Raw genomic sequence first — 15,000 nt, forward strand, 5'->3', positions numbered from 1 at the left:
TGTGTTGCGTTGCAGTCTGTTGTGTTGCATTGTGTTGCGTTGCAGTCTGTTGTGTTGCATTGTGTTGCGTTGCAGTCTGTTGCGTTGCATTGTGTTGCGTTGCAGTCTGTTGCGTTGCAGTCTGTTGCGTTGCATTGTGTTGCGTTGCATTGTGTTGCGTTGCAGTCTGTTGCGTTGCATTGTGTTGCATTGCAGTCTGTTGCGTTGCATTGTGTTGCGTTGCAGTCTGTTGCGTTGCATTGTGTTGCGTTGCATTGTGTTGCGTTGCAGTCTGTTGCGTTGCATTGTGTTGCGTTGCATTGTGTTGCGTTGCAGTCTGTTGCGTTGCAGTCTGTTGCGTTGCATTGTGTTGCGTTGCAGTGTGTTGCGTTGCAGTCTGTTGTGTTGCATTGTGTTGCGTTGCAGTCTGTTGTGTTGCATTGTGTTGCGTTGCAGTCTGTTGCGTTGCATTGTGTTGCGTTGCAGTCTGTTGCGTTGCAGTCTGTTGCGTTGCATTGTGTTGCGTTGCAGTCTGTTGCGTTGCATTGTGTTGCGTTGCATTGTGTTGCGTTGCATTGTGTTGCGTTGCAGTCTGTTGCGTTGCATTGTGTTGCGTTGCAGTCTGTTGCGTTGCATTGTGTTGCGTTGCATTGTGTTGCGTTGCATTGTGTTGCGTTGCAGTCTGTTGCGTTGCATTGTGTTGCGTTGCAGTCTGTTGCGTTGCAGTCTGTTGCGTTGCATTGTGTTGCGTTGCATTGTGTTGCGTTGCAGTCTGTTGCGTTGCATTGTGTTGCGTTGCAGTCTGTTGCGTTGCATTGTGTTGCGTTGCAGTCTGTTGCGTTGCATTGTGTTGCGTTGCATTGTGTTGCGTTGCATTGTGTTGCGTTGCATTGTGTTGCGTTGCAGTCTGTTGCGTTGCATTGTGTTGCGTTGCAGTCTGTTGCGTTGCATTGTGTTGCGTTGCATTGTGTTGCGTTGCAGTCTGTTGCGTTGCATTGTGTTGCATTGCAGTCTGTTGCGTTGCATTGTGTTGCGTTGCAGTCTGTTGCGTTGCATTGTGTTGCATTGCAGTCTGTTGCGTTGCATTGTGTTGCGTTGCAGTCTGTTGCGTTGCATTGTGTTACGTTGCATTGTGTTGCGTTGCAGTCTGTTGCGTTGCAGTGTGTTGCGTTGCAGTCTGTTGCGTTGCAGTCTGTTGCGTTGCATTGTGTTGCGTTGCAGTGTGTTGCGTTGCAGTCTGTTGTGTTGCATTGTGTTGCGTTGCAGTCTGTTGTGTTGCATTGTGTTGCGTTGCAGTCTGTTGCGTTGCATTGTGTTGCGTTGCAGTCTGTTGCGTTGCAGTCTGTTGCGTTGCATTGTGTTGCGTTGCATTGTGTTGCGTTGCATTGTGTTGCGTTGCAGTCTGTTGCGTTGCATTGTGTTGCGTTGCAGTCTGTTGCGTTGCATTGTGTTGCGTTGCATTGTGTTGCGTTGCATTGTGTTGCGTTGCAGTCTGTTGCGTTGCATTGTGTTGCGTTGCAGTCTGTTGCGTTGCAGTCTGTTGCGTTGCATTGTGTTGCGTTGCATTGTGTTGCGTTGCATTGTGTTGCGTTGCAGTCTGTTGCGTTGCATTGTGTTGCGTTGCAGTCTGTTGCGTTGCATTGTGTTGCGTTGCAGTCTGTTGCGTTGCATTGTGTTGCGTTGCATTGTGTTGCGTTGCATTGTGTTGCGTTGCATTGTGTTGCGTTGCAGTCTGTTGCGTTGCATTGTGTTGCGTTGCATTGTGTTGCGTTGCAGTCTGTTGCGTTGCATTGTGTTGCGTTGCAGTCTGTTGCGTTGCATTGTGTTGCGTTGCAGTCTGTTGCGTTGCATTGTGTTGCGTTGCATTGTGTTGCGTTGCAGTCTGTTGCGTTGCATTGTGTTGCGTTGCATTGTGTTGCGTTGCAGTCTGTTGCGTTGCATTGTGTTGCGTTGCAGTGTGTTGCGTTGCAGTCTGTTGCGTTGCATTGTGTTGCGTTGCATTGTGTTGCGTTGCAGTCTGTTGCGTTGCATTGTGTTGCGTTGCAGTCTGTTGCGTTGCATTGTGTTGCGTTGCATTGTGTTGCGTTGCAGTCTGTTGCGTTGCATTGTGTTGCGTTGCAGTGTGTTGCGTTGCAGTGTGTTGCGTTGCAGTGTGTTGCGTTGCAGTCTGTTGCGTTGCATTGTGTTGCGTTGCAGTGTGTTGCGTTGCAGTCTGTTGCGTTGCACTGTGTTGCGTTGCAGTGTGTTGCGTTGCAGTCTGTTGCGTTGCACTGTGTTGCGTTGCAGTGTGTTGCGTTGCAGTCTGTTGCGTTGCACTGTGTTGCGTTGCAGTGTGTTGCGTTGCAGTGTGTTGCGTTGCAGTGTGTTGCGTTGCAGTCTGTTGCGTTGCATTGTGTTGCGTTATGTTGTGTTGCAGTATGTTGTGTTCAGTTTTGGGGCATTACGTAATATTATTACTTATCTGAGTAACGGAGTAGTGTAATGAGTTACTGTTTTAAATCAAGTAATAGTATTACAGTTACTTTTGTAAGTACTGTAATAATATTACTGGTCGCGATGATTGAAAGAGCAACTGAAATAAAATACAGTATGTATCCTAGTCTTTTTTCTCAGCTGCTGTAGGTCTGATGTAACCTCCCTGCGCACGCTCCATAGCCCTTTCTATATTTCACTATAGCGCCCAAGAGCGCCCGTCATTTTTAAATCGTTTAAAATGTACCAAAAACAGAAAATCAAGTTATGAGCTTTGTTTTATACTTCAAGTTGTCATCGATGAACCGGAACCGGAAAATATATATGGTGACACTGACACGTTTAATTTTCCCCGGGTTTAGTCGTCCTCCAGCGGTAAAAATGTCTTCGCCGGCTAAGCGTCACGCTTTTAAAACCTTCTGGAAGCTGTCAGATTGTGCTGTGAGACAGAACCTGACCCGCCGTATGTAGTGGAAAGTTACGAAGACATTGTGAGTTGAAGTGTTTTGATTAAAATCGCTTGTTCTTGCTCGATAAAACAAGACACAAGATCACCTTCACTAAACAGCAGGACCTACCTGCTCTCACCGCCGGAGACGGACGCTGTTTTCCGCGAGGCGGAGCGCCGAAGAGTCGGTAGGAGGACCGGCCGGGTCGCCGCGACTTTTATCCATATAAGTTCAGCGACTTTTTCCATATTTGTTTGCCGACTATTATTGTCTGATCTGATTATATTACTGTGTGGGCTGAAGCGCTGGAGGTTTTGTAGGTATTTTGAAAGCTTATCGTTAGCCAAGATAGGAAGGATCTGTTTTGTTGTCATACTGTGAATGTTGACACTTCAGTGAGGAGACGCCCTGAATCACCTTGCCATGTATTTGGTACCAAATTAAAGGGAAAGTTGTGTTTTTTTCCCATGGAAAAACTTGTGATTGTCAATTTCTTTTTATTTTTGAGATATAGCTGTTTGTTTGGAGTGAGCAAGAACATGTTGATTTAAGTGAATTCTCAGTGAACTGCAGCAACATTCTAGAGTTCTACTGAGGTCTAGAGGGTTAAAAAGCAGCTTTGAAAATAATTTTGCTTACACATAATGTTGTTTTATTTTTCAAGAGCTCACTGTGAGCTTGTAGGCATTATGCTACTTAATCCTCATTTAGGCACTTTATTTTGTTTACTGCAATTTACTTTTTGTTAACATTTGCTGCTAATCATAACTTCTTAATTAGGAGTGAAGAGGTTGTTTTATCTCTTTAAATAAAGAGTTAAAAGGCATTATTTTGTGCCTGTGTCAGATTTTCAGTACCCTACCACCGGTTGGACTTATCAGCATATTTGCCTTAAGTGAAACTACTAGAGTAATATAACTAGTAATATAACTAGTTACCATATACAGGAAGTAATAAAGTAACTTAATCACACTACCTTTAATAAGGAGTAAAAGTAATAAATAATATATTACATTTTGAAAGTAACTTCCCCAACACTGATTGTGTTGCAGTGTGTTGTGTTGCAGTATGTTGTGTTGCAGTATGTTGTGTTGCAGTGTGTTGTGTTGCAGTGTGTTGTGTTGCAGTGTGTTGTGTTACAGTGTGTTGTGTTGCAGTATGTTGTGTTGCAGTGTGTTGTGTTACAGTGTGTTGTGTTGCAGTATGTTGTGTTGCAGTATGTTGTGTTGCAGTATGTTGTGTTGCAGTGTGTTGTGTTACAGTGTGTTGTGTTGCAGTATGTTGTGTTACAGTGTGTTGTGTTGCAGTGTGTTGTGTTGCAGTGTGTTGTGTTACAGTATGTTGTGTTGCAGTGTGTTGTGTTGCAGTGTGTTGTGTTGCAGTGTGTTGTGTTGCAGTATGTTGTGTTGCAGTGTGTTGTGTTGCAGTGTGTTGTGTTACAGTGTGTTGTGTTGCAGTGTGTTGTGTTGCAGTGTGTTGTGTTGCAGTGTGTTGTGTTACAGTGTGTTGTGTTACAGTGTGTTGTGTTGCAGTGTGTTGTGTTGCAGTGTGTTGTGTTACAGTGTGTTGTGTTGCAGTGTGTTGTGTTGCAGTATGTTGTGTTATTATATACATCTGTCTATATGTCTGTATTACTGTATGACTGTATTATCATATATCTTATAACTGTATGTCTATAAGATAAGATAATCATAGTTCCATATCTCTATAAAATTATATCTATCTGTCTGTAAGTGTATAAAACAATCTGACCCATATTTCCTGCTTATTGTAGCCCACAGCTCTCTCTCTCTCTCTCTCTCTCTCTCTCTCTCTCTCTCTCTCTCTCTCTCTCTCACTCTCAATCGCTATAACGATTTAATCCGGAGAGATGCGCTTAATTTGTTGTCAAGGAAACCAAAATGGAGAGGGAGGATACGGAGAGAGAGAGAGAGAGTAGGGGGGGGAGAGAGAGAGAGAGAGAGAGGGAGAGAGAGAGAGACAGAACATAGTGGATCATTTTACATTTTGCATGTGATTGCACGTTAGTTTGAGCTCTCTCTCTCTCTCTCCCTCCCTCTCTCTCTCTCTCTCTCTCTCTCTCTCTCTCTCTATCTCTCTCTCTCTCTCTCTCTCTCTCCTCTCTCTCTCTCTCTCTCTCTCTCTCTCTCTCTCTCTCTCTCTTGGTTGACAGTAGGATGCTCTAGCTGACTGCTGCCGCCCGGCGTTCAGACAGCGGGCAGCCCTCTGAGCCAAACCGAGCATACCTAACCTACTTAGCCTCGTTTCAGTCGGTATCCCGGTGTAAGGTCTGAGGCAGCCTGTCTCCCGCTCCGCAGCCTGTCTCCCGCTCCGCAGCCTGTCTGTCCCTCGGTGCTGCGGGCCGCAGTCGGCAGCTTGTTACTGGTGAAACTGGACCTGAACTGGTTTTTCTTTCCGTGCTGAGGGACCGGGAGAGCCGCTCTCCCCTCCGCAAGATTTTCTTTAATGACAGGATTTGTGTTTTGCTGCGCGATGTACATGGACAGAACCAGCCTGACCCGGGGTGAGTCCAGTCCGGCTGTCTGCAGCCATATCAACATACATGCAACATACATGCAACATACATGCAACATACATGTCGGCCTCGGCAACATGTAATGACCGTGTGTTAGATTTCCACAACCTGTCACGGCTCGGCTTTTTATTTCTAAGGCGAAAAAAAGGGAGGCTGGGAATGCGCGTGCACGGTCGTACATGCGCATACACGCACGCACAAACACACCTACACACACACACACACACACACACACACACACACAGAGGCGCGCACATGCACGCGCACACACTGACCGACATCTCGCCGCAGTGAATGTAGGCTAGTATGGCTGTACTGCGTCTCCCAGATGTGTGGGAGAGAGAGCATCACTCTCTCTCTCTCTCTCTCTCTCTCTCTCTCTCTCTCTCTCTCTCTCTCTCTCTCTCCTGTAGATCGACCCGATGAAACAGACATGTTTTACTGCAGAATGTGTGTGCAATAACAGACATGTCACACACAGATCGATGTGTAATATTATCGATGATAAATGCGGTGAACCGTTGATTTAAACGAGGGCGAGGGAGCAGGGGGAGAGGGGTGTGTGTGTTCCATGGGTGGGGGTGGGGTGGGGGGGGGGGGGGGGGGGGTGCATGTGACAGTAATGTCACATACACATTACTGTGTGTGTGACAGTAATGCAGCAGACACACACACACTGCTCATAAAGCAGACCTGCTGTTTCTAATACATTGATATTCTGCACTGCTCCTTCATTTTGGCAAATGGAGGGTGTGTGTGTGTTGTGTGTATGTGTGTGTGTGGGGAGGGGGGTGTTGGTGCATATGAGGGATTTGCATATGGAATATTTTCATGCAACGCCGACATCTTCCAAATTCATGCTGCACAATGCAGCGAAATCCTCATTCTGGTCTGTTCTGGTCTGTTCTGGTCTACTCAGTCTAGATGTTCATCAGAAGCGTTCTCTGCAGCAGCAGCTGGTTCTGACGTGTTGCCAGTCTGCTACATGCTGTCTGCAACACGCCTACCGCAACATATATCACTGACATGCGTGTGTGTGTGTGTGTGTGTGTGTGTGTGTGTGTGTGTGTGTGTGTGGAGGGGGATGGGGGTTGCTCTCAGTAGGTGAAGTGTTCTCATGGGTTCTGCCATTCAGTTGAGACATTGGGTGGAGTGTGTGTGTGTGTGTGTGAAGATACAGTTAAACCTGTGTGTGTTTGCGCTGTAGGTTGATGTGTGTATGTATGTGTTTAATCGTTATAGGTGTGTGTGAGCAGTATAGGTGACTGTCAGTGCCAGACTACATGCAGCGGTGTGTGTGTGTGTGTGTGTGTGTGTGTGTTTCTGCAGGCAGCTTGAGAAAATCTCTCCTCCTCCTTCTCTACCTGCAGAGCTGAAACTCCTTCTCTTCTCTGTCATCCATCTTTATTTTAGTTTCACAGGAAGATTTGTTCCATCTGCAGACTTTACAGTTTCTGCTCCAGCAGCAGCAGCTGAGTCTCATGATGGAGGAACATGTAGAACTGTGTGTTAGTTAATAAAGTGTAAATCTGTAGAACTGTGTGTTAGTTAATAAAGTGTAAATCTGTAGAACTGTGTGTTAGTTAATAAAGTGTAAATCTGTAGAACTGTGTGTTAGTTAATAAAGTGTAAATCTGTAGAACTGTGTGTTAGTTAATAAAGTGTAAATCTGTAGAACTGTGTGTTAGTTAATAAAGTGTAAATCTGTATGAAGCAGCTAGAAGCAGAGAGCAGCTGAGTCAGCTTGTTGTGGTGTGGCTGTAGATCCATTCAGTAACGTTCTCAGTAAAAGTGAATAGTGTGATAAGGTGGATTTGGTTACTGTGACACAGTAAACTGTCTTGTCTTTAGCCCTAGTCTCTACTCCAAAACACTCTGAGTTGTAGCTTGAGAAGAGTCAGCTCAGTTAACCTGAACAAACTGTTAGCTAGCTAACTAGCAGCAAACACGCTGATGTTAATGTGAACACGCTAACGCTAGCCGCTGCTAGCTACGTTAGCTAGTGTGCTAATCGGATGTGTTAACAACAAGACAGTGATGTTAGCTGACCAGATGCTATGGTTAGCTAGCTAACAAGCTGACATTATCTAAACACTAAATCAATCAGATGGATCAGTGATGAAATGATCAGTTCAGTCAGAAACAGACAGAAATTAACCGTCTGTTCAGTTCTGTTGAGACAGAAACACAGTCAGCTGTTCACAGAGCTGAGGACCTCCAACATGGCCGCCAGAGGGTGGTGACATCATCTGAAAGCCGTTAGTCCAAGGTCGAAGTGGAAGAAGACCGCCAACCGGTTTACTAGCAGCTAGGCTACTAGCACTGTTCCATAGGGGGCAAAGCAGTAGATTGTGTTGAAAAGATTGTGTTCATGATTTCCTCTCCTCGTTTCTGCTCACACACAATATATTCCCATTAAACACAATATATTCCCATTAAACACAATATATTCCCATTAAACACAATATATTCCCATTAAACACAATATATTCCCATTAAACACAATATATTCCCATTAAACACAATATATTCCCATTAGACAGCAGGTTGAACAGTCAGATCAATAGTCTGGATGCTTCCAATAATATGCTGTCCTTTACTGCTGAGGTCAGAGGTCAGAGGTCAGAGGGTTCAACAGTCGTCCTTTGTCCCTGAAGCAGAATATATTCAGAATATTGATCATTTTAACGATTCGTTTTATGCCGATTCTGCTGAATTCTGCAAAACACAGAGAATCAGATCATTATCAGCCGTTCAGGAGGTTTCTCACCTGCAGGGTTCAGACTTTACCAACTGAAGCTCAGTTCAGATCAGTTCAGATCAGTTCAGATCAGATCAGTTCAGTTCAGTTCAGATCAGATCAGTTCAGTTCAGTTCAGATCAGATCAGTTCAGTTCAGTTCAGATCAGATCAGTTCAGATCAGATCAGATCAGTTCAGATCAGATCAGTTCAGTTAAGATCAGATCAGTTCAGATCAGATCAGTTCAGATCAGTTCAGTTCAGATCAGTTCAGATCAGATCAGATCAGTTCAGTTCAGATCAGTTCAGATCAGATCAGTTCAGATCAGTTCAGATCAGTTCAGTTCAGATCAGTTCAGTTCAGATCAGTTCAGATCAGTTCAGATCACATCAGTTCAGATCAGATCAGTTCAGATCAGATCAGTTCAGATGAGTTCAGATCAGTTCAGTTTAGTTCAGTTCAGTTCAGTTCAGATCAGTTCAGATCAGATCATGTTCAGCTGTGTGACGCAGCATGAGACCAGAAACCTGCAACAGGTTCACCAAAAACCATCGTCTCAGCCTCATTCAGACCGTCCTGCCGATCAATTCTGCTGTGAAAACAGTTTGGAGACAGTCCCAAAGACAGGAAATGATGATATGTGCGTGTTTTATTGGTTCACAGCCGGATGTTTGGTTGTTTGTTGTTTGGTTGTTTAGTTGTTTGTTTGTTTGTTTGGTTGGTTGTTTGTTTTCAGCCAAATTACAGCAAAGAGGAAAGAGTTTGACCTTATCTTGGTTGGAGTCGTCTAGCTAGTAGCGATCTGGAGTCTAACGATGTTCTTTAAGGAGATGCACCGCTGCCTTGGACAGTACTTTAGGAGAGTGAAGGTATAGACAGGCAGACAGACAGGCAGACAGGCAGGCAGACAGACAGGCAGACAGACAGATAGACAGACAGGCAGGCAGACAGGCAGACAGACGGGCAGACAGACAGGCAGGCAGACAGGCAGACAGGCAGACAGGAGGGGGACAGGAGTCTTCTGTCTGGTTGAGATGTTGCTGATGTCGTTTGTCTCTTTCTCACATCGATCTGAAGCCTTGAAATCTCTCTGCTGTCGACGCATCGCAGGTGATTACATCGTCAAAATAAAAGTCCAACTGATATAATCTATAATCTGACCAGATAATAACAATATCAGTCAGTCTCTCCGACTAATAACTGATCACACTGATCAGATAATATCTTTTTGTTGTGAACAGTATTAGATTCAGGACTTCGCATTATTGATGATCTGACAGGTTTCTGATCCTCATGAATATTCAGTTAGGCTGGAACAGTGTGGAACAGCGACTCAGCAGAAAACAATGCACACACACATACACACACACACACACACACACTCAATCTGGATCAAAGTGTCTGGTATTGATTTTGATGTCATGACATCACTCAGCTGTAGAATGTAGTCATATAGATCAGCCTGCTTCAGCTCCGACATCTGAACATGCAGACGTTTCTTTCAGCTAATATTTAGTCAGAAAATCAAACCAGGAAGTCAAACGAGAACAGGAGCAGGAACAGGAACAGGAACAGGAACATGGAACAGGAGCAGGGACAGGGACAGGAGCAGGGACAGGAGCAGGGACATAGAACAGGAGCAGGAACAGGAGCAGGGACAGGGACAGGAGCAGGGACAGGAACAGGAACATGGAACAGGAGCAGGGACATAGAACAGGAGCAGGGACAGGAGCAGGGACAGGAGCAGGGACATAGAACAGGAGCAGGAACAGGAGCAGGGACAGGGACAGGAGCAGGGACAGGAACAGGAACATGGAACAGGAGCAGGGACATAGAACAGGAGCAGGGACAGGAGCAGGGACAGGAGCAGGGACATAGAACAGGAGCAGGAACAGGAGCAGGGACAGGGACAGGAGCAGGAGCAGGGACATAGAACAGGAGCAGGGACATAGAACAGGAGCAGGACCAGGGACAGGAGCAGGGACAGGAGCAGGGACAGGGACATAGAACAGGAGCAGTACCAGGACCAGGAGCAGGAGCAGGAACAGGGACAGGAGCAGGAGCAGGGACAGGAGCAGGAACAGGAGCATGGACAGGAGCAGGAACAGGGGCAGGAACAGGAGCAGGAACAGGAGCATGGACAGGAGCAGGAACAGGGGCAGGAACAGGGACAGGAGCAGGAACAGGAGCAGGAACAGGAACAGGAGCAGGAACAGGAGCAGGAACAGGAGCAGGAACAGGAGCATGGACAGGAGCAGGAACAGGGGCAGGAACAGGAGCAGGAACAGGGGCAGGAACAGGAACAGGAGCAGGAACAGGAGCATGGACAGGTGCAGGAACAGGAACAGGAACAGGAGCAGGAGCAGGAACAGGAGCAGGAACAGGAACAGGAGCATGGACAGGAGCAGGAACAGGGGCAGGAGCATGGACAGGAGCAGGAACAGGGACATGTAACTGGAGCAGGGACAGGAGCAGGGACAGGAACAGGGACAGGAACAGGGACAGGAGCAGGGACAGAGGCAGGGACATGGAACAGGAGCAGGAACAGGAAAAGGGACAGGAGCAGGGATAGGAGCAGGGACAGAGGCAGGGACATGGAACAGGAGCAGGAACAGGAAAAGGGACAGGAGCAGGGATAGGGACAGGAGCAGGAGCAGGAACAGGAGCAGGAACAGGAACAGGAGCATGGACAGGAGCAGGAACAGGGACAGGAGCATGGACAGGAGCAGGAACAGGGACATGTAACAGGAGCAGGGACAGGAGCAGGGACAGGAACAGGGACAGGAACAGGGACAGGAGCAGGGACAGAGGCAGGAACAGGAGCATGGACAGGAGCAGGAACAGGGGCAGGAACAGGAGCAGGAACAGGGGCAGGAGCATGGACAGGAGCAGGAACAGGGACATGTAACAGGAGCAGGGACAGGAACAGGAACAGGGACAGGAGCAGGGACAGAGGCAGGGACATGGAACAGGAGCAGGAACAGGAAAAGGGACAGGAGCAGGGATAGGGACAGGAGCAGGAACAGGGACAGGAGCAGGGACAGGAAAAGGGACAGGAGCAGGAACAGGAAAAGGGACAGGAGCAGGAACAGGAGCAGGAACAGGAAAAGGGACAGGAGCAGGAGCAGGAGCAGGGACAGGAGCAGGGACAGGGACAGGAGCAGGGACAGAAACATGGAACAGGAGCAGGGACGGGAGCAAGGACAGGGACAGGGACAGGAGCAGGAACAGGGACAGGAGCAGGGACAGGAGCAGGAACAGGAGCAGGGACATGGAACAGGAGCAGGAGCAGAAACATGGAACAGGAGCACGGACAGGAGCAAGGACAGGGACAGGGACAGGAGCAGGAGCAGGGACAGGAGCAGGGACAGGAACAGGAGCAGGGACAGGAGCAGGAACAGGGGCAGGGACAGGAGCAGGAGCAGGGACAGGAGCAGGGACAGGAGCAGGGACAGGAGCAGGAGCAGGGACAGGAGCAGGGACAGGAACAGGAGCAGGGACAGGAGCAGGAACAGGGGCAGGGACAGGAGCAGGAACAGGAGCAGGGACAGGAGCAGGAGCAGGGACAGGAGCAGGGACAGGAACAGGAGCAGGGACAGGAGCAGGGACAGGAGCAGGAACAGGAGCAGGGACAGGAGCAGGGACAGGAGCAGGGACAGGAACAGGAGCAGGGACAGGAGCAGGAACAGGGGCAGGGACAGGAGCAGGAGCAGGGACAGGAGCAGGGACAGGAGCAGGAGCAGGGACAGGAGCAGGGACAGGAACAGGAGCAGGGACAGGAGCAGGAACAGGGGCAGGGACAGGAGCAGGAACAGGAGCAGGGACAGGAGCAAGAGCAGGAGCAGGGACAGGAGCAGGAACAGGAGCAGGGACAGGAGCAGGAGCAGGGACAGGAGCAGGAGCAGGAGCAGGGACAGGAGCAGGGACAGGAGCAGGGACAGGAGCAGGGACAGGGACAGGAGCAGGGACAGGGACAGCAGCAGGAGCAGGGACAGGAGCAGGGACAGGGACAGGAGCAGGGACAGGAGCAGGGACAGGAGCAGGGACAGCAGCAGGAACAGGAGCAGGGACAGGGACATAGAACAGGAGCAGGACCAGGACCAGGAGCAGGAACAGGGACAGGAGCAGGAGCATGGACAGGAGCAGGAACAGGAGCATGGACAGGAGCAGGAACAGGGGCAGGAACAGGAGCAGGAGCATGGACAGGAGCAGGAACAGGGGCAGGAACAGGAGCAGGAACAGGAGCAGGAACAGGAGCAGGAACAGGAGCATGGACAGGAGCAGGAACAGGGGCAGGAACAGGAGCAGGAACAGGGGCAGGAACAGGAGCAGGAACAGGAGCAGGAACAGGAGCAGGAACAGGAGCAGGAACAGGAGCATGGACAGGAGCAGGAACAGGGACAGGAACAGGAGCAGGAACAGGAGCAGGAGCAGGAACAGGAACAGGAGCAGGAACAGGAACAGGAGCATGGACAGGAGCAGGAACAGGGGCAGGAGCATGGACAGGAGCAGGAACAGGGACATGTAACAGGAGCAGGGACAGGAGCAGGGACAGGAACAGGGACAGGAACAGGGACAGGAGCAGGGACAGAGGCAGGGACATGGAACAGGAGCAGGAACAGGAAAAGGGACAGGAGCAGGGATAGGGACAGGAGCAGGAACAAGAGCAGGAACAGGAAAAGGGACAGGAGCAGGAGCAGGGACAGGAGCAGGAACAGGAGCAGGAACAGGAAAAGGGACAGGAGCAGGGACAGGGACAGGAGCAGGGACAGGAACAGGAGCAGGAACAGAAACATGGAACAGGAGCAGGGACGGGAGCAAGGACAGGGACAGGAGCAGGGACAGGAGCAGGAACAGGAGCAGGAGCAGGGACAGGAGCATGGACAGGAGCAGGAACAGGGACAGGAACAGGAGCAGGAGCAGGAACAGGAGCAGGAGCAGGAACAGGAACAGGAGCAGGAGCAGGAACAGGAGCAGGAACAGGAGCATGGACAGGAGCAGGAACAGGGGCAGGAACAGGAGCAGGAACAGGGGCAGGAGCATGGACAGGAGCAGGAACAGGGACATGTAACAGGAGCAGGGACAGGAGCAGGGACAGGAACAGGGACAGGAACAGGGACAGGAGCAGGGACAGAGGCAGGGACATGGAACAGGAGCAGGAACAGGAAAAGGGACAGGAGCAGGAACAGGGACAGGAACAGGGACAGGAGCAGGGACAGAGGCAGGGACATGGAACAGGAGCAGGAACAGGAAAAGGGACAGGAGCAGGAACAGGGACAGGAGCAGGGACAGGAGCAGGGACAGGAGCAGGAACAGGAAAAGGGACAGGAGCAGGAACAGGAGCAGGAACAGGAAAAGGGACAGGAGCAGGAGCAGGGACAGGAGCAGGAACAGGAGCAGTAACAGGAAAAGGGACAGGAGCAGGGACAGGAGCAGGGACAGGGACAGCAGCAGGAGCAGGAGCAGGGACAGGAGCAGGGACAGGAGCAGGGACAGGAGCAGGGACAGGGACAGGAGCAGGGACAGGGACAGGAGCAGGGACAGGGACAGGAGCAGGGACAGGAGCAAGGACAGGGACAGGAGCAGGGACAGGGACAGGAGCAGGGACAGGAGCAGGGACAGGAGCAGTTAGTAGTGCTGTTGACATCTAAATGTACCAGGCTTGTGCCAAATATTGCGACATTTTCTGCGGTATAGAATGTAATTGTTATTATTATTATTATTAATAGCCTAGAAATTTGATGTAATTTACAAGAAATTAAATACCAAAAATACCCAAAAAAATATACCCATAATGCAGTGTGGCAGCAGTCAGTCAGCAGTCAGTGAGGCAGGTTTCAGTTCTGATGTTAGCTGCTCAAACTAAACCAGGTGCTGACTGACTTCACTCTGTCAGACTGAGTTTGATGTTTTATGTTCATGTTGTTGTTCTGAACGAGCCTGCAGGCTGAAATTCAGCCAATCAGCTGCCAGGAAACATCATGATTCAGCCAATCAGCAGCAGCCATAACAGATGAGATGAGAGAGATGACAAACAGCTCCTGCTCTCTCTCTCTCTGTCTCTCTCTGTCTCTCTGTCTCTCTCTCTCTCTCTCTCTCTCTGTCTCTCTCTGTCTCTCTGTCTCTCTCTCTCTCTCTGTCTCTGTCTCTCTCTCTGTCTCTCTCTGTCTCTCTCTGTCTTTCTCTCTCTTTCTTCACCACGTGGATCTTATTTCTGTCCAGCTGTAGGTGCGACTGACCCGAGACGTCATATGGAAGCTATTAGTGTGTGTGTGTGTGTGTGTGTGTGTGTGTGTGTGTGTGGTTGGTTGGTTGGTTGGTTAATTGTGGCTGTTTTTGCAATCAGCTGATTTCAGCCTGCCATCCAGAACCCACTCAACATCTCTTTCTCTCCCTTTCTCCCCCCCCCCCCCCCCCAGGCCCCTCCTCCTCCTCCAGTCCCAGGTTGTTGACTAAGTCTCTCTCTCTGGAGCCTCCCTGTTCTCCCTGCGGCCACCAGGAGGCGCTGGAGGCCGACGCCCCCCAGCGGCTGAGCTCGGACCCGGGGCCCAGCTGCGGTCCCGCCTCCCCGGAAGGGGCGGAGCTTCTGGAGCTCCACGGCTCCGCCGACGGGCTGCTGGTCAACGACACCGGACCGCCAGAACTACCAGCTACCACAATAACACCACCGAGCAAGAGCAGACCGCCGCTGCCTGGACCCAAACCACAGGGTAACAACTGACACGGACTGGCTAACGCTAGCTAACACTTTCACTAGCTAACACTTTCACTAGCTAACACTTTCACTAGCTAACACTAGCTAACACTGTCTAACATATTGACT

The 15,000-nt window shown here is 49.6% G+C and overlaps 1 protein-coding gene across 1 annotated transcript in view; it reads left to right on the forward strand.

Moving 5' to 3' along the window:
* fgd1 (FYVE, RhoGEF and PH domain containing 1) overlaps positions 1-15,000 on the forward strand; it is a 42,065-nt gene that overhangs the window by 17,081 nt on the left and 9,984 nt on the right. Inside the window, 1 exon segment of the mRNA XM_078288047.1 lies at positions 14,597-14,887. Within this exon segment, the coding sequence (XP_078144173.1) occupies positions 14,597-14,887 (291 nt within the window).

Source organism: Centroberyx gerrardi, chromosome 14 (genome assembly GCF_048128805.1).
Source record: "Centroberyx gerrardi isolate f3 chromosome 14, fCenGer3.hap1.cur.20231027, whole genome shotgun sequence".
Taxonomy (NCBI): Eukaryota; Metazoa; Chordata; class Actinopteri; order Beryciformes; family Berycidae; genus Centroberyx; species Centroberyx gerrardi.